The sequence below is a fragment of the Phoca vitulina genome, unplaced genomic scaffold, assembly GCF_004348235.1.
Source record: "Phoca vitulina isolate PV1807 unplaced genomic scaffold, GSC_HSeal_1.0 scaffold6, whole genome shotgun sequence".
Taxonomy (NCBI): domain Eukaryota; kingdom Metazoa; phylum Chordata; class Mammalia; order Carnivora; family Phocidae; genus Phoca; species Phoca vitulina.
In genome coordinates this window covers 57,626,894-57,654,222 of record NW_022589709.1, presented here as the reverse complement: position 1 = coordinate 57,654,222, position 27,329 = coordinate 57,626,894, and the positions used below count along the sequence as shown (strand labels likewise).

The following is a 27,329-nucleotide window of genomic DNA, read 5'->3' as shown; positions in this document are numbered from 1 at the left end:
ATTTTTATATATACACATAATTTGTCTATACTGTATGTGACCTATGGGATCATAGATACAATTTTGTATCTAGATCATTTTTCTTTCTTTGAGATTTTTACGTATCATTAAATGTCTTTTTTTTTTTTTTTTTTTCAAATACTTGGTTTCAAAAAGTCCGGAATACTCCATTCCGTGAATATGCCATAGTTGCCTTCCCCTAATGAATATTTTAGCTGTTTTCCCATTTTTTTGTTCTTATAAGTAATGTCGTGGTGAATAACATTACACATCAATCTTTGTGATCAGCTCTGATTAGTTTCTCAGCCTAATCTGGAAGGGTACTCTTTAAAGTGCTGGCCTTCTATTGTCTTGTATTTGTGTTGTCCGGCCATTCGTTATTGTCTGCTGTAGCTTTTTGAGGCCCTAGAGTCAGAGATTGTGTCCACGGGAAATGCTCTTTAATGCTTGCTGCAAACGGCATTTATTAAGCATTGGGAATGTGTTGTGTAGGCACCAAAATAACTTTACACGTATCTAAGTACATCTCAAGTGTGTTCTCTCTAGGTAAAACAATAGCTAGTTCTGCTGAACTTCCAGGAACTCTGTCCCCAGTGACATCATGGTGACCTGGTAAAGTTAGTGAAGTCAATGAAGGAGGAACCGTAGCACAAAGCTGCCGAGCTAGTCACACTTCACGCTGTGTCCCCGCTTTCCCAGACACTCTTGAAGACTTAGACTCTAGTGTAGAAACCTCCAGGTGCTGTGTCACCCTGATCCTGCCACCAAACCCTTTTAATTTTGAGATCTTTAACAAAACCGATGAAGGATTAAATGGTGTGTGTAATAAACACTGGACCTTGGGGTTAAGATCAGGATTTTAGCTCATCTCTACCATGGATCAGCGCTGCTCCGTTGGGCAAATCACCCTCCCTATCTCAACTTCCTTATATATAAAAATGTAAATAATAGAGCCTGCCCTTGCCACCTCATATGATTGCTTAAATGTGACTATATTTGCAGTATTATAAAGTGCCACAGTAGTGCAAGGTTTTCAGAAACTATTAAGGTATTTTTATGACCAATCTGAATTCATAAGGTTGTTAAAATGATAGGATACCATGGTGTGTAAATACAGAGCAAATTCGAACACAGGCTTGTTGCAGTCTTCAGGCGGGCTGCTGACAGTGGAATGTGGCATCCTTGTAATGGTCCCCATTGCAATACATGTGTCATAGTCTGTGATGTTTCCCTTTCAGCATTCCAGTCTTTGAGGTCCCTCAACTGTGTACTTAGTCTGGTTTAGAGCTGATTTGGGAAATGAACGGCACTTCTTTTAAAAGCGAATTCCAGGGGCACCTGGGTGGTGCAGTCAGTTAGGTGGCTGACTCTTGGTTTCAACTCAGGTCGTGATCTCAGGGTTCTGAGCTTGAGCTCCAGGTCAGCTTAGCGCGGAGTCTACTTGGGATTCTCTCTCTCCCTCCTCCACCCCACGCTCACACACACACTCCCTCTCTCTCTCTCTCATCCATCAATCTTTAAAAAATTAACAATAAAAAATAAAAGGCCAATTCCAGTAGACCAGAACCACAGCAGTCCAGAGGGCCTACCTCAGGGATAGGGAGTGGGAAGGGTTATTTAGTTATTTAGGAGTGGGGTTCACAGCCCCCTACCTCACCTTTGCTTCAACCGGAAAAGATTAACCTTTGTCACATTTAGGGCTGGAGAGTCGTCTTTTGCCTGAGCAGAAGATTTAGTGTGTATACATGTATGTACACACAAATGCATGTTTAAAAACCGTTCTAGGAAACTGAGACCCAGTGCAGCCAAGTGTTCGAGATCACATGGCTTGTTGGTATCAGAGCTAGGTCTGGCACCCGGTTCCCCAGTTACTGCCTCTGGCACCCTTCCCAGCAGGACCCTTAGACCCTGAAGATGTCTTTTGGAGGGATCGGGGAAGACCGGGAACACCCCCAGAGTTAGCTTGGATTCATTTTTCTCTCCTTGCCCTGACGCAGGGTCTAGCTCAGTGGTTTTCTTCATTTATGTTTCTTCTGTACTACTCTCTGAAAGAGCTTGGGTCTCCCACCTGAAGTGGGGTGGGGGAGCTCACTTTTCATAGGTAAACACATAGATTTATAGGCATCTTGTTAATATAGTTACCGTGTATGGTGTGTTTTGAGGATAGAGAACAATTTCAGATTATATTAGGAATGAATTAAGTTGCTTTAATACATTAAAAGAGTAACTGTTGGTCAGGAGATGAGCGTGTCAGCAATATACTAACAAGACCCTGCATGACTAAACCCAGTGAAGGAGGGTCAGCAGGAAATCACACCTACCTAGTAAACAAGTGGACTGAGAGAGGGAAAGTTTCGTTTTTATAAAAACTATGCATCCCCTAATTATATGCTGCCGCTGACTCTCCTGTCAACATCCCCCTTTTTGGTGCAGAATCTCCAATACAGGTACACCTGAAAATTTTCCCCCAAAGCATAAATATCCCAGACTGGTCCATCTATTATGGTCTCGCTTGTCAGTGAATGAAAAAGCGGCATTTAATTACATGCACCTTTTTTCAGTAGATATAAAGAAGTTATATTTCAGATTAATTTTCTTTTAGTTCTGTGGTGGTTTGCTATTAATCATGGATGACTTTGAACAGTTCTCTTATCTTCACTTGGCTTTAATTTCCTTTTCTGTTAAAGGTGGAGATTGGATTATATATATTTAGTCTAATGTTCTTTTTAAATATTTATTCTGAGGCTCTAACTCCATATTTCCAGTTCTTCTGCTTTAAAGGAGTTTTTTCCCCTACCCTGTGTTACCAAGATTAATTCATACTGGCCTTATGTTTTTCACTGGGTGCATGCTTCTAGTATTCTAGAGGCTGATAAAAAATGGTTTCTCAGCATCTAAAATAATAAGGAGAAAATTTAGGGTAAGAGAGTAGATTGGACCCTACAGACCTAAGATGGAGGGGGACATGCCTGAGTGACCCACAAGCATGTCCTGGACATGGTCATGGATATCATCTGAGGATGGATATTATATCTGGAAGGACTTTGGGTGGGAAAACTGGTTGTCCTATGGCCTGGGCCTCCCAGGCACGGTTTGAAAGCCATCCCTGTGTTTACTGGAGTAGCAGTACGTCTCAGTTTGTGGTATGTCTATAAACTGGAGCAATCAGGCTTAAAAGCCCTGTTTTGCACATGTGGACATGTTCTCGAACTCTATGGTAGTTACCAGAGTGACCCCCTGATCATTAAAGGAATGAATTTAGTTTTGAAGGTTTGAGAGTGAGGGACCAATCATGTGCGCGTGTGCGTGCGTGTGTGTGTGTGCCTGTGTGTGTGTGTGTGAGAGAGCGAGCGAGCAAGAGAGAGAGATCCTCAGGCAGAGAACAAGCCCCACTTCAATGTTGGCAGATGCAAAATATTTTATATTGGCCAAATGTAGGAAACGAAGCAAGTTCCTCAATTGGTAAAAGCCCTCTTCCTTGTAGGATCAGTAATTTGGCGTGGAAATGGACACATTCTAGCATCCTTGAAATTGAAAGAAAAAAAAATTGTGAGTGGGTTCACATTTGGTGCTTTTGTGTCATTATTTCAGTAGGAAATGTGGGTTTGAAGCTTATCACAAGTCATTTCATTTGACAGTTTTGATTTTCAAAAGAGAAAGGCCAAATGTAAATTCTTCTCCCTTCTCTGGAGACCCAGGCAGACTTTTAGCATCAAGAGGTGTACATACTTCCCCTGCAACAAATTTCCCATAAGCAGTAGCAGTCTGCTTTGTCAGGAGCTCTGTGAAGCTGTCGTATTTCACTTCTCCCGTACTTATTGTTGACACAAATGACGGATGTTCATTTCTTGTGGTGATGTGAGGCCTTAACTATTTCTGTCATGATTATGTGCCTGTCTTACCTGACTCCTGCTTAACATTTCATTTCCGGAAATTGTCTTCACTAGCAAGGTAGAAGGTACAAGACCTAAATTTTAGTTGCTGACATGAACATACCTTACGGTGAGTGGCTGACTTAAAAGTTGTGTGTTTGTTAGCTAATCATGATTTTCACTGAAATACCTGTAACGTCCCACCATCTCCAGTTTGTAGAACTGCAGTAACAGGAGTAAGTGTATGCCAGTGACTGGCCACGTATTTAGACAGAATTAACCTTACGTGTAACATAGAATCTTGTGATTCAAACACATTCAACACATGGCTAGACCTCAGAAACGGTCTAAGAGCCTGATGGGCAGAGACAGAACATTTCCACAAGACAGTGGATTTCACTTTCCTGTATTACATCCATCCTCTGACGTCAAGGGATGCTGTACCTCAGCCAAGAAGCAAAATATTTAGCAGTCTCCTCCTACCACAAGAAAGCTGTTTTACATCCATTGTTCTCCCAACAGCCTTATCTTTCTCTATTATATTTGAGAAACTATACTTAATAGTATTAAACATCTACCTCAGATAAACTGAGGATTCGTTAATTTATAACAATATATTTTTCTGGTGGGGAACCGGAAAAATGAAACAAAAGCAATAATCAAAGATACTGTTAAGGAAGACTTGTCCTGTTGGAAGAGAGATCAAGTAACAAAAATAAGAAACAAAAATTCATCTCTGCCCTGGATATAGTCCTGTGACTTTTTGAGTTTTAAGCAATGAAGGAAAAACACCAGTATACTTCTGAACAGAAAAGAAGAAATCGATTGCTTACAAAGGAATAAAATTTATGCTGGCCCCAGACTTCCTTCCACAAATTGCCAGATAATGATGTGGCCACAGAACTCTATTTGATAAGATATTATATGTATGTATGTATGTATGAATGCATTATCATTCATTTGAGGTCACATAAAATATATTTTTCATGTCTTTCCTGAGGAACTGACTTAAAGATAGATCTCTAAGAGTTAAAGAACTAAAGAATTGGAAAGATGGGGTATAAAAGTAGTATGTTGAGCCATACTAAAAGTTTGAAAAGATAGTTTAGAAATATAACAGTGTAAATAATGATTCACTAACAACAGGATAGATCTAGAACTCCTATCAGCCAAGATGAAAGGTGGAGATATGGCAGAAGTACACATATCCCAGGTTTCTTGGCTAACTTTGGGGAGTGAGGCAGGGAACAAGTGTTATACTTACTCCTTTTGAATCTCTTCATTAGCAAGATAGGCATCCAGGTGTGTTTTTTAAACATTTAGGGTAAACGTACTAGCACGAAAAGCAGTCATTTCCTTGTATGTCACAGAGGGAAAGAAGAAAATACTCCCAACACAGAGTAAGAAAACTACCATCACACCTCACTTTGAAATATAAATGTGAGAGTTGCAGTAGAACGCTGTAAGAGTTATTTACTATAAACTACTGAGGTTTATCCCAAGAATGCTGATTGATTTAATGTTATGAATGGTACTAATAGGTCAAAGCAGTGGGTCAGATAGTCATCTGAATAGATGTTGAAAGAGCGCTTCATAAAATTAAACATCCATTTTTGCTGAAAATGCTTTAGAAAATGAGAACACACAGAGAGTTGTGTAATATAGTAAGAAACATCTAATTCAGGCATTCGAATAGCCAGTGTCTTACTTTATTGAAATACTAGCAGCCTTTTATTAAAATATCTCCCCATTAATATTTAACTTTATTCTAGAGATTCTTTGTAGTCAAGCAACACATAAAACTAAAACAAAATCTGTAACTAAGAGCTGGTGAAGTTTGTTATATTCGGATGACATAAATAACCTAGAATATGCAAGAGAATTAAGTGTGTAAGTACTAAAGTTAATGAAAGTATTCCTTAAGTAGATTGTATACAAGATGAATATATGGAAATTAATGTTGAATATTATCAGCTATAACCAGTTAGAAATGATAATGAAAGAAAGGGATCAATTCATGATAGCATTCCATTCTTTTCCCAAACCCCCCTTTCCACCAAAGAAATGGGGCTTAAATACCGTACCTTTGAAGTAACCAAAAGGGACTTGAAAAAGATTGCTATGTAGAAGCAACAAAACTTCATTTGAAAGCCAAACTTTTTTTTTTTTTAGTTGATTAGTTTGTTGTATTTTCAAGATTATTTAATTACATTGTTTCATTTATTTATTCATATTCAATATTAACAAACATATTGGGTTTAGATTACTGTTACCAGAGAATAATGTTCATCTTTTTTTTTAACTTTTTTTTTTTTAATTTTTTTTATTGTTATGTTAAACTATTTTTGAATAATGGAAAGACATGTCCTGTTCATTGGAGAAAAAGCTAAATATTATAATTTCCCCATATTAAATCACAAGTTCTAAAGCAACTCTAATCCAAATCCTCTTGATAGTGTGACTGTGTGTGTGCATGCGTGTGTAACTGTTTCATTGCAAGCAACGTGTTCACTCTGTAACTGAAGCAGAGGAGGAATTTATTGAGGTATATTAGGAAGCTCAGAGAATTTTCAGGAGGGCCAGAGAGCAAGCAATGAAGTCCACATAGCCTGGAAAAACGCATAGACCACGTGGTACTGTGCAGAGCAACTCTTGGCTACTGCCCCGATCCCTGAATTCCAGAAACTCAGACACTGCTGCCCCCAGCCCCAAGAGGGGTGCCCCTGCCACCACTTTTCCCATGAAAATTAATTACTTCGTCACCTACTTCCTCATTTTGCCTTCTTTCAAGCCGACATTGAGTTGAGACTTAATTGGCAAAGCCTCGGCTGTGCCCTCATTGCAAAGAAAGCTGGGAACCTGGGTGGTGGCATCACTCTCGGGGAGGCAGCGCTCCTGATGTGGGAAATTCCTCTTCTCTAGGAAGACCGCTCAGAAGATACTGGGTGAGCATAAAGATGCAAATACTCACTCTGATAACTGGACATAATGACTATAAAGTACATCTGGAAGACTGTGTGGATACTGTTGGCCACATAAATTCAGGCAGCTGGACCTGACTGCCTGAGTTTAGCGGACATCATCTAGGGTGATGATAGTGCAAGCAGTCGATCACACATGAAATAAAAATTTCCAGGGGTTGATAATGATAAGGTGAAGGAATCATCACACAGCCCCGAGAAAGAGAGCTTAATCAGCAAATGGGTAGTGGGAAGATTGGCTGTCTATATGAAAATATATGAGGTGGACTTCCTTCATACTTCGTACTAAAATGATTTTCATACAGCTGTTAAACGACGTGTAAAAATTAAACCCTAAAAAGTAAAATTAGTATGTAGTTATTTAGGATGAGGAAATAATTTCTTAGGATGAAGAAGTAGAAGAAATAGCGAAGGAAAAGATGGATAATACGAGCATATTAAAAGCTTGACATGCAATAAGTTAAAAACACCATAAAAAATTAAAACACTAGTAACTGAGAAAATATCTCCAACAAATATAATGGGCAGAAGTGTAATAATTAAGTCACAAAAAACTGTTGAGTGAAAGAAAAAATTCTAATGTCCCACTAAATAGGCAAAGGACATGAACAGACAGCTCACAAAAGAAGAAGTAGAAATGACAAATGAAAACTTCGATCTAACACTAATCAAAAAATGCAAATCAAAATAATGAAATACCAGTTTCACCTGATTTGCAAGTATTAAAAAGCACGCACGGTAATAATCATTTCTGGTGATGGTGTAGTGAGATAGTAATGCTCAGTACATTAATGTAAATTTATAATCTTTTTAGAAAGCAGAGTGGTATTTTGTGAAAAACACTAAAAATAGTTTCCATCACTTGAACTATTATTTGCACTTCATGAAATATAATTTAAGGAGTTAATCAGAAAAGTACTCAGAAATACATATTTAAGGATATTAATCGCAGCATTATTTATAATAGCACAAAAATGGGCAACAACCTAAATATTGTATAGTAAGAGGAGTGATGCTTAAATTGTAGTCCATCTGTATAACGAATAATGTGTTGCCATTAAAAAATTATCACAGTGAAAAAAATTTAATGGCATAGGAAAATTATGATTACAACCTAATTATAAGGAACAGGATACAAAACCTGAATATGGTTCGTGATCCTATTTCAAAGTACATTTGTGGGGCGCCTGGCTGGCTCAGTCAGTGGAGTGTGCGCCTCGATCTCGGGGTTGTGAGTTCAAACCCCATGTGTGGGGCGCAAAGATGACTTAAAAAAGAAAATAAAAGTACGTTTGTATGTATGTGCACACGCTATCAAAAAACAGGCTAAAGAAAAATAACCACACTACGTTAATAGGATTACCAATTTCATTTTTATAGTTTATTTTCCAAATCCTCCACCATGAGCATGTGGTACCTTTAGAATCAGGTTTTAAAACTGAACAGTTCCTCTGCTATGGGTTTTCAACATTTCACCAGCAAAATCCCATGTGCATATTGCTTCTACCCTCACCATCTGCCTTGAGTTTGAAGCAGTTAAACCGTTTTATGTTTAGCATTTTCCAATATTAGTAACAGTACTGAAGTTAGCCCTCAGTCTGATTTATCCCTACTCAGCCCCTCAGTGGTGACGGGCATACGCTGCTGATGCTACCTAATGTCACCTGGGGAAGCCCGCGCCTGCCACAGAGCAGCATAGAGTCTGGCGGAAGATCAGAGTGTTTTTTTTATGACACGTATTGTTAAAAAGGGGTTTTTTGGGGGGGAGGGGTGATCTGAGTTCATTGCTGTTGGAAAACATTACAAAACTATTTAGCAGAACTCCTTCATTTTCTAGTTAATAAGATGTTAATTAAAAATAGCCTAAGTAAAATGGGCCTGTGCTGAGATTCAAAAATTGTAAATCCTCTGGCCTATAACAGAGGAAAAGGTTTTGTCCTGCTGTAGCTTCGTATCATAAAATGCAAAAGCTACCCCTCACTTAGGTATTATCTCATCCATTTTCCACCTGAGAGCACATTTTTAATAGGAGGTTTTAAAATCATTCTATGAAATCATAAGCTTTATTACAACATTTAAAATTTCTTTTAAAAATTGTAAGTTGATGAAATTAATAACCAAGCGTGGGTGTTGTTACTGTGTTTATTTTATGTCTCTGTGAAGCAGAGCCAGCAAGTCCGACTCCAGTTCCCTTGGGAAACTAGTTCAGGTCCAGCGTTGGCCAGTGTTCACTGCTGACGTACCGAGAGGCATGACACTACTCCCATCCTCCTGCTAAACCCATCATGTCCCAGGGGTCAGATCCAGTGATTTCTTCGTAACACTGTAGTATTCAGCCTGAGCGCCCTGGAGGATTTAATACCAGGAACCATTTCCTATCTCTTGATGATTTCCCTTCCCTTGCGTCCTCTAATTCTTTCTTCAGTAGTCCCATCCTTCCTGTTGGCTCCTTTTTGTGTCCTCATCCATTTTAACTGTTGGAATCCCCTGTGTTACACCCTTTGTCACCCTTTTACCTGTGACAAGCACTCCTTTACCAAGACCTGCTGCTTCTCGCATGTGCTGATTTTTCCTACAGTTCTATCTTGGGCCTGGACGTTTCTTCCGAACACAGATGCATGTTTCTATTTGCTGGAGCTTTCTCCATCTGAACGTGTCCCAGCAGCACCTCAGATAAGCAAGTGGATTATCACCAGTTCTGTTCATTCTCACTTTTAGCAATGTCATTGTACCTGGCTACCCAGCATCTTTTGGTCCACCCTCCCTGCTAAGTCTTAGTTTCCCTCTGAAATTTGTTTGACCTCTGGTGCTTCGCCCTGGCCCCAGCCCCTGGTTCAGGGCATCTGCAGCAAAGTGAGGACTGGGCTCCCTCTTTCGACCTCCTTGCACTGCCTGTGTCCACCTCGATCACATTTCTCTTCTTTGTTGAAGTCTTTTTTTTTTAAATACATAAATGTAATTATGTCTTTAAAGCAACATTCATGGTTTGTCATGACATACACGAGTGTAGTGGTACCCAAGTGTGACTCCCAGATCAGCAGCAGCAGCTCCAGGAACTAGTTATAAATACAGAGTCTAAGGCGCCAACCCGTACTTACTAATTAAGTAACTATGGGGGTGGTGCCCAGTAATCTGTGGTCTAACTAATTCTCAAGGGGATTCTGATACGCTCTACAGTTGAGAATTACAGCTCTGTAAGTTCTAAAGCCTGACTGCACATTCGAATCACCTGCAGAGCTTAAAAAAAATACCAGGTCCCAGACCAATTAAATCAGAAACTCCATGTGTCTGACCTGGCATCAGTATATATCTTTTTAAAAGCTCCCCAAGGGGATTGTGATACTTAGTAAAGTTAGAGAACAATTTAATCTGTAAAATTCACTTGCTTTAGCAGAATCTAAAGCAGTGTTTTTCAAACTTGAATGCACATTGGAATCCCCTGGAAAGCTTTAAAAATGATCTTGCCCCAGCCATGGTCCCCATTCTGATTTAATTGGATTTAGGTATGACTTGGTCATAGGGGTTTTTTGTTTGTTTGTTTTAATATTCCCTGGGATATTTTAATGTGAATCCAAGGTTAAGAATCACTGTTCTAAAGTTAGGATTCTGGAACTTTGGTGTGCCCGAGAATCACCTGGAGTACTCGACAAAAATAGGGACCCCAGGGTTCCAGCCAGGTGCAGAATCACCAGGAATACTGCCTTAAAGGACAGTTCCACCTGGCCATCAGGTTTTTCTAGTTTAATCTTCATTCATTTTTTGTGCTTCCCACCATTCACTGCCCTGCCCTGCCTTAATTTCCTACAGCTTTCCTTCTATGACATCAAATGACTTGGCATTCCTTCAATGTGCCTTGCTTAAATCACTGGGGAAAATGTAGATTGTTAGGGCCAATAAATGGCCTTGAATCCACTGATTAGTCATTTAGAAAAGAAATAAACTGGATTGCTATTTCAATCCATATACCAAATAAATCCCATATAGATGTAGAAAAAAACTTAAAAAGAAACCATTAAAGTACTAGAAGGAAGCATGGCTGCATTGAGGAAAGAATTTGGAAGTGGGGAAGGCCTTTCCAAACAAGGTGCAAAACCTAGAAGTCATAAAGGACAATGGTTGATATAAATTTGCTTAAACAAAAATTTCTCCTTGGAAAAGTAACATAACCAACATTAAACGATAAGAACAAATGGGAGACACATCTTCAGTGCAGTGACAGAATTGCCTCAAAGTGTAATATACAAAAACAAAACAAATCAATTAAAAAAGATTAAAAATTTAGAAGAAGAAAGTACAAGCCAGGTAGTTTGTAGAGAACGAAACACAGAGGGTTAATATATTTAAAAAATCCTCGGGATCCCTCACAACCTAAGGAAGTGCATATAAAGATGCCACCAAAATCCTTAAAAAGTCAACATGGGCAAGATTGAGAGGCTAAGGTATCCTGTGTGCTACCCGTGAGAGTATCCATTAGTGCAATGATTCTGGAGAGCAATTTAGCGATAGGCACCAAAGGGGAAAATGAACCCAGGTTTGGACCCAGCAGTTCTGTTTCTAGGAATTCAGCTCTTGGATGCAGTCACTTTATTGTTGCTTCACAAACTGGCCCACCCACACAGAAGGGAAAGAGAAACTGAAGAAAGAGGCAGGCCACTCCAGATTGCTAAGTGGCAGCTTTAAAAGCAGGGGAACTTGTGTACGAGGCAGTCTCGAGGAGCCTCCAGAGGAGTAGATCTGTGCGTCGTGATCAGAATCTTACAAGTTTATATAGAAGACTTAACTGGGTTCAGTCACATATTGAGTCCAGCTCTCTCTCAAGGCTATGTCCTTGGAACAGCTTCCTCTATGGGAACGGTGAGCCGAGGGTACATTCCATGGACAGGGGAGGGGGTTGGGAGCCTCCCATTACCTGGGTCCAGCTTCCAGCTCAAATGGAGGTCACATCCTCTGAGTGACCTCCTCCAGAAAGTATTTACAGGATACTCACTGAATCATCAAAACACTGACATCAGTCTAAATATCCACTAATAGGAAACGAAGAAATTATGGTATAGGGCATACTGGAATTTTATTTGATGATAAAGATGATGACAGAGATTTAGGTGTGGTGATACAGGAAGATGTAGTTAGATTATGAAGAAAAAAGCAAATTTAAAACTGTATGTACACAAATATATGGCATGGTATTATTTTGGAATTTTTTTATATTCATAATATATGCTTGCACATCTGTATGTATTTCTGGAGAGATCCATACCCTATCAAAAGAGGTTGCACCTGAAGAATAGAATTGGGGGTTGGGAGGTGGGCATGGGGGCCCCGAGCTTGCTGCAGTACATGATGCGTGAGATCATAATAAATGTTTGAAGGAATCAGTGAATGGAACTCAGACTTTAGGATAGATTTTTAGTCTTTATTGCGTCCCTTCTTGAACTATTTGTATTTTTTTTTTTTTTTACCAGGTGTGTATAAATGCCTTTGTAGTAAAACTAGAGTATGTAAAAAAATATGCTGTTCTCTTTTGCTGCTCTCTCCCTTTGCTTGTTCAGTTTCCTCTGCTTCAAAAGTCTCCTTTCCTTTCAGTCTTTCATCTACCATTTTCCCTGGAGGTTCAGATCAGAGGTTGCCTCTGTGTGGCCATCCATCCCTCTTCTGAATTCATGGCTTCCACGCTTTATTTATTTCACACGAGTGCAAGATCTTATTATGTTCTCTCCCATCTTTCTTCCTTGTCTGATGGGTGAGAGCATTGTGGTCAGGGATGGTCTGACTCATCTGACTTTCTCCAAAGGCTACCAAGAGTCTGTCATGGTAAACGTCTCAGTTATTTTCCTGTTGAGATCCTAAGTGCTGGTCTGCCTTACAGTCACGCTCGGCCTGACGCAGGAAGTGATTGGCCATTTCCGACCCCTCAGGTGTTCTAGAACACAGAGCTCTAGTCTCAGACACAGTCTCCAGAATTGCCAGTGTCCATTTCATCCATCATCAGTGCCAGCATCACTCGAAGGAAGCCGCCAGTACCAATTATCTTAGACTTGATGGATCTACTGAAGTACCCAGCATATATTGGCTTTTTTCCCCCAAGCTTTATGGAGATATTATTGATCGATAGCACATGTAAGGTGTACAACATGTTGGTTTGATACATGGATGACTACCACAATAAGGTTAGCTCATCCCCTCCTCCCCTCACATAATTATCATTTTTGTGTGTGTGGTGGTAACATTTAAGATCTATTCTTTAAACTTTCAAGTATATAATGCAGTATGTTAATTACAGTCAGTACACTTTACATTAAATTGTCAGAACTTATCTTCTACCTATAATGTGTACCCTTCGAACAACATCTCACCATTTCCCCCAGCCCCTGGCAGCCACCATTCTACTCTCTGCTCTTATGAATTTAGGACTTTTAGACTCCATGTTTAAGTGAGAAAATACAGTATCTGTCTTATTTCACTTAGCATAATACCCTCAAGTTCCATCTATGTTGTTGCAGTAGATGGGGTATACTTTATTTATGATTCAATAATATTCCTTTATGTATACGCCACAGTTTGCTCATTCATCAGGGGACACTTAGGTTGTTACCGTATGTTGGCTGTTGTAAGTAATGCTATAGTGAACATGGGGTGCAGGTATCTTTTTGAGATAGTGATTTCATTACCTTTGGATAAATACTAGAAGTAGTGATTTCATTATCTTTGGATAAGTACCCAAAGGTAGAATTTTTGGTGCATATGATATTTCTATTTTTAATTTTCTGAGGAACCTTCATCCTTTTTTGCATAGGGGCTGCATCAGTTTACGTTCCCACCACTTATGCATGAAGGTTTCTTTTTCTCCACATCCTTGCCAACACTTGTTGTCTCTTGTCATTTTGCTAATAGTTATTCTGATAGATGTGAAGTGATATCATTATGATTTCGGTTTGTATTTCTCTGATGATTAGTGATGCTGAACACTTTTTCATGTGTCTGTTGGCCAGCTATACGTCTTTTCTGGAAAAATATCTAAGGTATTTGCACATTTTTTAATTGGGTTGTTTGTGTTTTTTGTTATCGAGTTGTATGAGCTCCTTATATATTTTGGATATTAATCCCTTATCAGATAGATAGGTTGCAGATATTTTCTTCCATTTGGTAGGTTGCCTTTTCATTGTGCTGTTTCTTTTGCTTTGTAGAAGCTTTTTAAGAAGTTTGATGTAATCTAACTTATTTCTTTTTGATTTTGTTGTTTGCACCGTCGGTGTCATATTCCAAAAATTGTTGCCAAAGTGATGTCGAGGAGCTTTTCCCTGTTTTCTTCTAACAGTTTTACAATTTCTGGTGTTGAATTTAGGTTAGGTAAGCATTTGTTATATGATTTAATATGTGATTTAAGATTTGTACCTGTCACGTACCTAACTTTTCCTTCAGAGGGCCATAGAGACCAAGTCGTGCTGCTTGAGAAGAGTAATCACAACTTTGTTCCCTGCCTCAGTATCCCTCAACATGCTTGAAGGGATCCGCACATTGTAATTAATACCTGTGGCTCCTGAAGTTAAGTGATTTTCTAAAAGTTAGTATTTGGGCAGAGGATCTCAGGGTTGTGTGTGGTTCGAAATAAGCTCCCTTGCCCCACCTATCAATAATTTAGGATTGTATGCTAAAAATACCATGGACACATGTATAGAACATAAATAGAGTAAGGACCCGAATGGACACATCTCTATCATGGAAAAGACCGAATCGTGTTTGTTTGTTTTTTAATTTTTTTTTTAAGATTTATTTATTTATCTTCAGAGAGAGAGAGAGAGCACACACATACTCCTGTGAGAGGGGTGAGAGGCAGAAGGAGAGGAAGAGACAGAATCTCAAGCAGACTGCGCTGAGCATGGAGCCCCACACGGGGCTTGATCTCATGACCCTGAGATCATGACTTGAGCCGAAACCAAGAGTCGGACGCTTAACCGACTGAGCTGCCCAGGCGCCCCCAAATCATTTTTTTTAAGATTTTATTTATTTATTTGACAGCACAAGCAGGGGGAGAGGGAGAGGGAGAAGCAGACTCCCCACTGAGCAGGGAACCCGACGTGGGAATCAATACCAGGACCCTGAGATCACGACCTGAGCTGAAGGCAGATGCTTAACCAACTGAGCCACCCGGGTGCCCCCAAATCCTGTTTTTTGTAAGGAGGAATGATTAGAATAATTAGAGTGGTCTTATTTTTTCTTCTGATAATCACATGTTGCACTGAGGCCCTGTGCATTGATTTTAACTGTCCTAATAATTTTAAAAGTTTCAATATTACATGAACCAAATACTAGGCATTCTGCCTGTGAGAACATGAAAGCAGGAAATACACAGTCTTAAGGCAAATATTTCACTCATATACTGTTAGGTGGTGATTGAAATGAAAACTGGTGTTTAACTTTGAATAATCAAAAGATTAAACTTGATAGTAAAAGTGTAAACAAGATTTGGTCAATGAATGGGTTTTTTTGCCTATGTTTTCCTTTTACAGAGACTTTTAGTCTTAATCTAGGAACATAAGAATGATACACAGCTAAGCTTGGGGGGGGGCGTGTTACATCCTGTTTGAAAAGAAGGGAGAAAAAGTGGAAATAATGAAGTGATTATAGAGGATATAATAGAGTGAGAATAATGAAATGAAGGGTAGCAGTAGGATTGAGTAGAAGAAGTATATAATTTATTTGATTAACCTCGGATAATACCTGCGGGCAGGTGGGATTTCTAGAGTGTTCACATGGTAGGATCCTTTTTGTTTGGATTGATAGGGGAGGAATTTCAAGCATTAGTCCTGTTTTGACAATACTTGGAGGTCACATGAAGTGAATTTGTAGAAGGGACATTGAGCTATTATTGTAGTTCAATGTCTACATTGAGCTCTTTGTCAATGAGAGTTCTTGAGGGGGAATGCAAGAGGGAAGTTGCATTATAGAATGAAATGGGGAAGCGAAAAAAAATCCAGACTTCCTGGTTAAGATGTCTAAAGGATGAGTAAAAGTTTTGGATTTGATTTATAGTATACAAGCAAATTCTAAGGTCATGGTTCTCAGCCCTGGCAGCATTTTACAATCACTTCATTTAAAAAGGGGCATGTTAGGGCCTGGATATAAGCATTTTTAAAGCTTCCTAAGTGATTCTCTTATGCACTCCGGATGAGAACTGTTTATTGATATAGGGACATGAAAGAGGAGAGTGAAAGAAAAAATATTAGAGCAAAGTCTCAGGGCCAGGGAATTTCCAACATCAGTATGGTTTATGGGAACTCAGAGTCACAATTCTGAATTGTTAAATCCTTGGCACATTGCATATTATTTTATAATGAGGCAATAGAATTGAATGCCTTTGATTCTTTTAAGTCTGAACCTGTTTCTGGAGTTAGTAACTGAAAATGATTAGGTAACTATTAAAAGAAAAAATATACATATTTTGCTTCTTTCAGATAGAATTCCGGTGTACCAGCAGCCAAAGGAACATTAATATTTGTTAAATGGGACCACCTTAAGTCGAATATGTATTTTTTTAAACTGTGAAGAACTGAAAGGAAAAAGTTTATAACAGAGAATACATTCAGATTATATTTAGCAAGGTATATGGATGTGCACCATGTCATTTAAATACTTCCTCTTTGACTAGAAATTACTAAGCAGTCGAAGCAAACAATCTGAGAAGAATCAGTTTCCTGATAGCACCCTCCCTACTCTTCTTAGTAAAAAGGGAAATTCTTTGTATCTAATTACTTTAAAGAATTAAAATCCCTTCATGTATGACAGAAAAAAAAATGTGCGCACCTTAGGTTACATTCTTTAACTCAGCCTTTTATCCTGATTCAGATACTAATTAATTATCTAAGATGAAGGAATGCATCAAGTTTCATAAAATTGCATGAAAGTTAGGAATATCTGTTAACAGTGGCTGTTATTAACTCCCCTTTCTTGACCTTACCAATGCTACTCAGCAACTTTTAAACAAAGACTAAAAGTAATCTCTTCTGTATTGTGGGGAGATGAATTACTATAGATGGGAGGAAAGTATACAACTAAAAATCAACTTTCTTCATCACTCTTGACATTCACCAGTCTTTACTCGGGATCACCTTGAGATGCGACATCAATTCAGAGTAATAAGAAGGGTCAACGAAAAGCTAAAACATTCTCAAGAACCCATTATAACACATCTCCCAGGGATTCGGGTCAATGCCACAGCATTTCAAATAGAGTACACAAATTCCAGAGGAACACCTTCTTGAAATGGAGACAGTAGGCATCGGTGAGAGTCTTATGACATAGAAATTGACCTGTTATTGGATCTCTCTTTTACTCCCTACATGTTGTCCACCCTCCACCTCATCACTCATTCCTTAGAAAGCGTTGCGTGTACGTATGTCAGGAGTCTTGTTGTGACACAGTACATTCTCCATATGGTATTGTCATTGAGAGTTCATTTTTAGTAAGTAATTTTGATACATTTAAGGGCTTTGGTTTAAGAAAATTTCTTTTTCACATGAATTTGGATCCAGAATTGGTTTTGCAAAATGAGTCTAGAGCTGGATGATATCCAGAGTTAGCTGCCTCTATCAGATTTTTAGCTCTTTGGGTCTTGTTCACCACATAATCTGTTGTAGTAGGAAGCTCAAAGCTGTGAACAAAAAGAACTTAATACATAATTTTTGGGTTTAAAAAAACAGTATGTTTCTGGTTTTCTATATTTTAGAGATTAGGTTAGGCACTGAGAATTCAAAATACACTTTGTGTGTATCTACATGTATAACTGAAGTTTATCCCCCACCAATATTTAGAAATAGCAGTTAGAGGAAGAGAGAAAGGGAACAGAGTACATGTTGTTAAATTCCATTTAGTTTTACCTGTGGTGACAGGAGACAGAATGATTGAAGTTATCACTCAATCTTCAGTATTTAGCCTATAGAATTTTCCTTCTCTACAGACCCTTCACTAGCACTCTCGAGTGGTTTGAGTGTCTGAAGCAGATCAGGACTATTCAATCTGTTAGGCACTAAGTAATGTGAGCTGGAAAAATGTTACTTGCTCTCAAGTACAATAACAACTATAACAGAATTTTTACATAATTAATATAAATGTTACATGAGAACCGCAACTAAGTGTAACATTGTTATATATAACTGCATATAAAGTGGAGTATGAGTGCATTTTGATATATTTGAAATTATTTGAGGTGGTGTCTCTGTAAGTAAAAGAGCCTAACGCCCACCCAGATATTGGAGTTATGTTCTTAGTTCTGTCTTACACTCCCAAAACCTGTCCTCCCTTGGTCTTCCCCATCTCAGTTAATGCCACCATCTTACTCATTTGCTTAGTCTTAAAATCTAGGAGTCCTCTTTGTTTCTTCTCATTCCCTCATCATTTCCCTCAGTCCAGGTTTTCAGCAAATCCTATTCGTTCTAGTGCCAGAAAGTACCTGAGATCTGCAGTCACCCCATCCAAAGCATCATATCTTTTTTTTTTTTTTTAACTTTTTTTTTTTTTTTTAATTTATTTATTTGAGAGAGAGAATGAGACAGAGAGAGAGCACGAGACGGGGGAGGATCAGAGGGAGAAGCAGACTCCCTGCTGAGCAGGGAGTCCGATGTGGGACTCGATCCCAGGACTCCAGGATCATGACCTGAGCCGAAGGCAGTCGCAAAGCATCATATCTTAGCTTGTCTGTGCTTGTAGCCTCCTAACTGAACTCCCTGCTTCCACTCACACCTGCTTACAGCCCATCGGTCACAGAACACCAGAGGGATCTTTCTAAAATGTAAATCAAATCTTATTATTGTCCTCTGCGTGGTAGGGGATTGATAAGTATTTGTTGAATGAATAGATCAGATGATAGTAGTGGTCCTGGCTGCTGAAGGATCAGTAAGCAATGAGGGACAGGGAAAACAAAACAGGTTCAGAGAGCCTACATTTTATGAAAACTTTGGTTCATTGTCTGTAATCTTCTATTTACTTGAAAACCCAGGCAGGTGAGTCTACTTCTATTCTTTACAGAATGCATAGACAGAGACAATTCCACAGAAGGCCAATCAAGGTTTCTCCTTGTCCACTTAGAGTCTAAACAGCTGCCCAGCTTTAATTAATATTTCACAGTTGTATCTGGAGAGGAGCCAGTTGCTGAGACAGCTGTCCAGGTGAAAGGAAGATTTTTAACTTTGCTTGTATTAGCTGGGTCTGGTAGGATAGAGTCAAAGTTCTCAGGCATTGGGGACTACTGTCTTTGCAAGTTCACTTAGCCTGAGGTTCCTGTATAACTGTTCTCATGTCCGTCTTATCTGCTAGAATTCATCTTGGAAGGAGATGCTGGGTTTGATTCTTGCAGGTTTGGTCTTAAAGTCTAAAGCAATGGCAATATGTTGCTCACAATCTCTTATAAAGCAATAGGAAGCTCGGTACTGATTGTTACAGCATAAAACGCCACAAGTCATTTAAGCTGATCGTCAAGTAATGACAACAAGGATTCAAGTGGGGGCTTACTCTTTGATCCACCAGGAGTTTCAAATGGCAATTATCATTATTTCTTGTATTCCCTCAGTCCTGATAGAAAATCAAGGCAACCAGAAACTATCATTTTGTAAACAGACAGCTATTAAAAGCACGTTAATAATCTGTAGTGGGTATAACATATGCCTTTTAAAAAGATTTGCCACTTGTTTCTCTGTGGTAAAGACACAGGACTTCTCCAACCTAATTACAAAGCAATCAAACAATTTAATTAATCTGGAAATCACTTTCTTAACCGTAACTGCCTCGAAAATGAGGCACCCTGTGCAGAGCCGTGAGGTAAAGCCCCATTTTGTTATATTGCTTGTATATTGGCCGTGCTAGTCCCCCCCACCCGGACCCCACCCCCCCGGGATCCTAGAGTTAATTACCTACCAAATGCCTGACCACTACTAAGGTTTACTTTACCAGGTCAAAAACATCAGCGGCGATAACGGCGTTCTAGGAAGTGTCCTAGCCCTCCAACATCCAAGAGCCAGCAAATCCCTGGGAGCGGCAGGATTTGAGTTATAAGCAAGTGCTGCACATATGGGCAGAGAATTAACTGGCACCAGTTTTCATTTGAGAGTCTCTCAGGTATTGCTTTGCAGATGGGTAGATGAATTCAGAGAGCAGTGCTGTGAGGAGTGAAGGTCATGTATAGGACTCTGGTTTCAATCCGTCTTGCTTCCTCATCCTGGAGACTCGCTGGGCATGTCCACAGCAGCCTGGTCCTCATTTCTTAAGAATACGTATATAAGATGTGCTTTTTGATTTAGTCTGTTCTAAATGAGTGGTATTTTCATCACTGTATAACCAAAGAGTGTCCCTAAGGCTTCAGAGACGGGGTAGGTAACATAGCAATCGATTTTTGTTTCAAATAAGAACACAGACTTCAAAGATTGACTCCCGGGGCGCCTGGGTGTCTCAGGCGGTTAAGCGTACGACTCCTGATTTCAGCTCAGGTCATGATCTCAGGGGTCCTGGGATCAAGCCCGGAGTCAGGCTGGCACTGGGCGTGGAGCCTGCTTAAGATTCTGTCTCTCACTCTGCCCCACCTCTCTAAAAACAAAACACAATAAAAACAGAAACAAAGATTAACTCCCACCTATCTAATCTCCTAATCTTGTTACTTCTCCCTAAGGAAAATGGAGGAATATTCTGTGATAACACAAAAATCTGCAGAATACTTATCCACCCTTTTCATCTATCACAACCATTCCACTTCTCTCCCAGAATTCCCTATCAACAGGCAATCATTCTCCCACAATGGGTAGTCAGTCACCCACAATCGACCCACATTGGAAATATTGGTCACTTGTGATCTGTAATATTTTCATCACTTCATTTCCAGTGCATCACTAATTATGCTTGGTTTGTTCACCAAAATATTCTTTCTATTGGCCTCTCAAGTCCTAATCTAAGCTCCTAAACCTCCCTTCTTTGGCCACTCATCTGTCCACCCAACACATTCATGCCAGGTTAAAATCTCTATTATCGCTCTCTTGCCTGCTGATGTCTCTTAAGGCCCTCCCCTGGTTAATACCAATAAACATAGTTCACAGCTCATTGGCTATACCAGTCTGAATCCCCTACTGCCAGAATATCTATCTCTACTGTATCACCCTACTGTGTTTGGGTTGTTTCTGTCCCCTTCCTGAGGTTCTTCCATTTCTTCTCTTGAGCTTGCTGAACTGTCCTCAAATTAAGCTGTAATCTCTTGTCTTTAATGAATTATCAGGTATTCTAGTACAGGCCACCATCATTTTCTCTAATATCCCACTACATTTAAGAGCCTTTGTGGTAGTGTGGTGGGGGCGGGGGGGTTTGCATGTGTACACACATTGGCATTTAAACCTAGCTCTAGATCTGCCATGAAACAGGAAGAAAGAGCTGTTAGTAGCAAGATTATGCAGATGGCTCTGTAGTCTTGAAGTTAAAAATGTGGGAATTTGTGTTTGATTTAATAGCAATGTAGGAGTAGATGAGAAGACAATGAGGAACATTTTCAATTGATGGGCTTAGAAAGGCAGCATAAAATGGAGAGACAAAACCCAAAGATTAGAAATGGTTAATGGTAGCCTTGATTTTTTTTTTTTCATTAAGAGCAGAGTTAAATTAACCTACCTCTATGTATCTTTGTCTCAGCCCGTTCATCCTCAAATTGATCAGTTGCCATGTATTATAAGATGTTACATGACTTCCTGGGGACAAATCATTATAATCTCTAATGAAAAGGGTTTTAAGTTAACTCCTTGTTTCTCCCTTCTTTAGAGTCTTAAGAATACTTAGTAAGCCCTCTCTAGTTCTAGTTGATCTCATTATAATCTCCAGATATAGTGTTCATCTTACAGAGAACATGGAGCTAAGAATTTGGTGCCAAGTTTCTTGGATCTTATTATTTATTCTCAATGAATTGGGTAGCTGGGATTGTTAAACTGATCATACCTTGGCTTCCAGCAATCAATTGTTCTGTTTTTCCTAATAACTTACTGGTAGTTTGCTCTATATGGAATGTGGGCAAAGTGAACATTTTTTTCCAAATAAACAAAATCTACACTAAAATTTCTGACATTGGATTCATTTCCCTTTCAGAAACAAAAATCTTTAGCTATCTTGAATTTTTCAAGATCTTTCAAGGCTATGAACAGTGATATATAAGCTAAGTTGGAAAGAGGCAGGGTGGGGGGAATGAAGGCTGTTGGGAAAAGTTGAGGAACTTAATTTAGCTCTGTAGATAAATGGACAAAAAAAAAAAAAAAAAAAGAGTCCTGGATTACTAGATGGCAAAAGCAGAATCCATTTCTCCAGGGGCCCAAGGAACAACAGATGCAGAGACATGATAAATTTCATTGCAGCAGAGGGAAAAATGCTTCTAGATTCTCTGTCCATAAAGAAATAGGCTTTTCAGTGCTTTCTAGTCAAATGGCTTTAATTGTGCTGTCTGTCATAAAGTTAATGGCATCTGTTGAAGACATCACTATAAAATTTGCAACCTTACGTTAATTGAAACTTTCAGTAGAGATGTAACCGGTCCAGAAGTCCTCAAGGTAACACTAACCTTATCCCCTTCTTTTTGCACACAGGTAACACATTGTTTGCAGCTAGGTACTGACTTGCACGTGCAATCTTATATTCCTCACACCTATCCACAGTTGTCACTGCCGTTCTGAAATCAGTAATGTGGGAACTGGCTGGCTGGGAGGGATTAAACGTATCTTCCTGATTTATTTTCCACGTTTCAAGAATGTACAAGGCGAGTTTGCAGCCTTTCCTCACCTTCTTTAAACCAGCTACAGTTCTCTCTGGTCCTCAGATAATTCTGCCAATCTAATTAAGCATGCGGAGGGAAGCCGGGTGGTCTGGGGTGTCCTGAGCTGCCCCTCACCAGCTGCCTGCCACGCGTTCTCAATGATCAGCAGCAGGTTGGGTGTTCTGATGGAGGAAGTAACAAGCCCCCAAGGAGCTGCTCTCCGTACAGCCAGTGGTCTGTGCTCGCCCGCCTCGGCGGGATGGGAGGGAAACACCCTCTGAGGAAAAAGCCTTTGTGGGGTGGTGGCTTTGAAAGCTTGCCTGGCCAGGCACAGCCCAGAGGCTCAGAAGCAGGGGGGCTGTTGAAGAAAATAGTGATAGGGGCTACTCCTGCTGGGCCACCCGAACCGTAGATCTGGGTTATTGGAGAAATAGGTCCAAACGGCTGGGTTCTTCCCAGCATTTTATGACTAGTACTGACATTTCCACTTTTAAAACACGGACCCCGGAATACGAGGATTTATTTTTGAGAACTCTGACATGTACTCGGTTTCCGTAAACAAAAAGTACTAAGGCTACTTCACGAAAGTAGAAAGCCCCACCCCCACCACCAGGTGAAGCATAGACTTCCACGCCCATCCTGTTGCTTAAGATGTTAACATCTGGAAGACCGAAAAGCAAGACATTTGTATATACATTATTCTATAGGACTGAAATATTTAGGTTATTAATCCCTGGGAGACTGCTGCTTGGTGATAGATGGATGTGCTTATTCATATAGCTTGCACCCTCAGAACGCTGTGCTGGGTGGGACTCTAGCCCATTCCCTCGCTCCCCGCACCCCACCCCTGCCCCTGCTCCAAGGAACACTGAAACATTTTTGAAGAGATGGACGTTGTGTGAGAATGTACAGAAACGCATTACTAGAAAGAAGATGATCCTGGATGTGGATAATGTTACAAAAACAAAATCATGTTATGATTCTTTTTTCCCTCTTTCTCTTTACAGGAAATAGCCCTCAAGATAGTCCAAGAAATTTCTCCCCCAGTGCCTCAGCCCATTTCTCATTTGCACGGAGGTAAGGACTTCCTGTGAGTCAAATAGTAAAGTGTTAGGTCGAGATCGCATCTCCTGAACCCCCCTCTTTGTCATTACCTGTTCCCCTGCCTTCTGCCTGTGAGATCCTGTGCATTATATATGGCCTTCTCTAAAGCTCCCTGCCCAAAGATAGCTTTAGAGCAATGCACAACTGTTGTAAACACTCCCGCTGTAACAGTTTAATAGTGACTTCTGACTCATGTTAGAGTTCCATGTACCTCTCTTGGTCCTTCCCTAGATGGTGGGCTCCCAGTGAGGGTGAGAAAGATTGTTTCCTTTTTTTTCTCTTAACTCTAGTGCAGTGCCTTGTACATGCTTGATGTTCAACAGATTTATATGGAACTGTCTGAGCTTACATTATAAGGACTTGACTCATCTGTGTCCTGCTGCATCTGCTTTTGTTGTTGAAATATTTTTTTTTTAAATAACCTTTCTTGGGATGACAGGGTATAAATACTCTAGGATGCCTCTTTACTTAAGAGCATGAAGCCACCAATTTAGTGATCCCCTTGAGATAAAGCCATGCATGGACTATAGGATATTTTATGTTTTCTCTTCCTATCTTAGTTAGAATTTGGTACCAAGTGTCGAAGATACATGTGTTCTATCTGGGTCATTGAGCCACAAGGAAGTCTTGTTGTGAATTCGGAGGATCATAGGCATGTGATGTAACATCACATCTCATCAGTTCTGGATGTTCTTCTGTGACTTCTCCAAGTCAAAGGAGTCAGTCTACACAGCCACATTTTCTGTGTTCCAGATGTGGAATTAATGTACTTCACCCCGTCCGATTCCAAGCTTCCCCTTCCTGGGCTCCATCACCCCTCTTAGACACGTACCCTGTCCTCTCCTGCCCGGGAGAAACACACAGAAAACAAAACGCCCCTTCAACCAGGTCTCTGAATATTCAGGATACATTCAGTTTGTGGTCTACATGTCCAGCATACTTGCTTATTTTCCTCAGAGACCTAACAATACCATGAAGTGGATTAACATAGCACTTAATAAAGATAACGTGTGTAGATTTTAAAAAAATAGATTTTTTTTTTTTTTTTTTTTATTCATGAGAGATAGAGAGAGGCAGCGGCAGAGGGAGAAGCAGGCTCCCCGCATAGCAGGGAGCCCGATGCGGGACTCGATCCCAGGATGCTGGGATCGTGACCTGAGCCGAAGGCAGATGCTTAACCATCTGAGCCACCCAGGCGTCCCAAAAATAGATCTGTTTTAACACATGTTTCAAAGCAGCAAAACCCACAGTATCCCCACTGCCATTTGTCAGCATGCAATGCATTTGCATTACTACATCCAAAGAAAGGGACCTGTTCGCAGTATTTTCAAAATTCTCTGTAATTAAGATTCCCTTGTAAATGTTACACATCCCCCACCATAAGGAGATGCCTATGTGTGGAAGGTCCCTGTTCTCTATCGTGGCCAGGACACCAGAGCCATAAGACAGGCTCTCAAGGGAACTTGAGACCCCCCACCCTGACTCTTTACCCAGTTCCAGCTTCTTTTCTTTTAGCAACTTGTTCTAAGTACTCTCAAGAAAATGTGAAAATTAACTGGTCCCACAAAGCCTATGTTGGCCCAGTTAATATTAATTCATGATAGTGCTACTCTAAGTGGAAACAAAAATCTTATAAAAATGGATAAACAAGAACCCACCATAGTCTTTAAAACACATCTCTTAAAAAAATGTGTTTAATTACTTGAAGTAATAAGAAAAATGCAAATCTCATTATAGCGTGCATTTAAACATGACAGAAATCATAGTCTCTTAATCCTGCCAGATTTATAAAAATGAAGAGAATCTGATAATTAAGTGGGTGACTGGAGGATAGATGAATCTGGTTTCTCTGCAATTTAAAAAAAATACACAACCCCCAGGCATGTTAATTTTTGACGAATAAACCATAAACCATGACAGAAGATTATCACAGGAGACCTGTAGTTCATTTTGCATGAATTTCCAGATGGAACTCCCTCCACACTCTTCAAAAAATATTAATTTAGATTGGGGCATGAGTGATCATCTTTTTAAACTTTTTATTCAAGTAAACAGAACCCTGCTTTTGCTATAAAAACTCAAATTGATGTATTTTTATTTAACATCTGGTGTCTCTCTCCTCCATTTTAAAGTTGATTTTTATTCAGGGAAACATGGAAACACCACTCATGGGTCTCCATTCCCTTCCAGTCAGTATGCATTTTTGAGCCTTTAAGAAGTGATATCATTTTGAGACTCTCACATATTGTTATTTTGTATATTTAGCCCAGCAGAGAAGAGATTGCCCTGTTTTTAAAATTATTCTTGAGTGAAAGGATAAAGATCAGGCTTATTAATGTTTTCTCATCTTAACTTATACCAGTAAGTGATAATACTCCCCCACTAGACATCCCCTGTAATGGAATAGTTTAATTTCAGACTGGAAAATATGACGGCACTCACTTGCTATCTAATACATACGTAAGAGTAACATTATCAAGCTAATTTTTTTTACTACTGAGTTAAAAGGAGGAAAATGAGCATTGTAGCAGAGTAAATTTTGTCAGGAGCAAGGAAACATATTTTTACTTTCCTAAGAACTGTGATACAGATTTACAATCTATCCGATTACAGAATTAACATTTTTTTCTTTGACTTAAGATGGAGGTAATAACATTGTTCTGCCTTCCCAAAAGTTGTTGGAGTTGACGCATTACATACTGCTTTCACTTACGTTGGAAATACAGAGCCCTGACTACATGCCATGGGTGTTTCCTAGCGGCCTCATTGTCCCTTACCAGGGTAAATCTCAGAATATATTTCCACAAGCAAATTACTAGAACGGACTTGCCTGCTGAGTTCAGGTTATTAGACACTTGTTGAGCACCTGGCATAGTTCAGCTTGTTTCAGTATCAACCAGAATGTAAAACGTGTCACTCCACGTGACTGTTACAACTAAACAAATAAATAAATCGTCCTCATACAATTATAATAGCCAGGTTGATATTGTTGTATACTGTATTAATCTAAATTTTTGTGAGTAGTGTTGAAATGTTTTTTTGCAAAATTTTTTGTATTCTGTGTTCCCATCAGATGTTTTTCCCTTCTTACTTTTTCACTTAGTTTAACACTGAGAGATTTCCACCCACCAAAAAAAAAAAAAAAAAAATCACTCTTCAAAAAAGCCTATTGCTTTGACTAGAATGTAGTCTGTCTTCCGATAACATTTTATTGGTAGCTTCTGCAAAGAAAAGACAACATTGTTAGCAGGATCCAAATGGCACTTGTGTGATAGCTTTCTTGAAAAAAAAAAAAAGGCGTGCTCTCTCTTAAGTACCCTATGTAGCATGTATAGTAACTTCTGATGTGCGGTCATCATGGTAATGAAAATGCAATGGTCCTTTGTGCTCCATTTGAGTAAATAGACACAGAGAACTTGGGGAACTTCATGAGACATAAATTATTTCTGGTCCATGGCTGCACATTCTTGTTTAAACATCTTTTAGTTGTGTGTTTTCCAGAGTAAGCAAATGTAATTTATGTTTCAAAGCTAATAAGAACATGTCTTGGAATTGTTCATTCATGTGAAATATATTTATTGATACCTGAGGGAAAGGAGAGTTAATGAA

At 39.5% G+C, this 27,329-nt stretch overlaps 1 protein-coding gene across 11 annotated transcripts in view; it reads left to right on the top strand.

Annotated features, from left to right (window-relative positions):
• MAST4 (microtubule associated serine/threonine kinase family member 4) overlaps positions 1–27,329 on the top strand; it is a 543,729-nt gene that overhangs the window by 441,833 nt on the left and 74,567 nt on the right. For all 11 annotated transcript variants that reach the window (XM_032404301.1, XM_032404300.1, XM_032404298.1 and 8 more), the window contains one exon: positions 23,624–23,693. In XM_032404301.1, the coding sequence (XP_032260192.1) occupies positions 23,624–23,693 (70 nt within the window). The remainder of the gene's footprint in view (positions 1–23,623; positions 23,694–27,329) is intronic.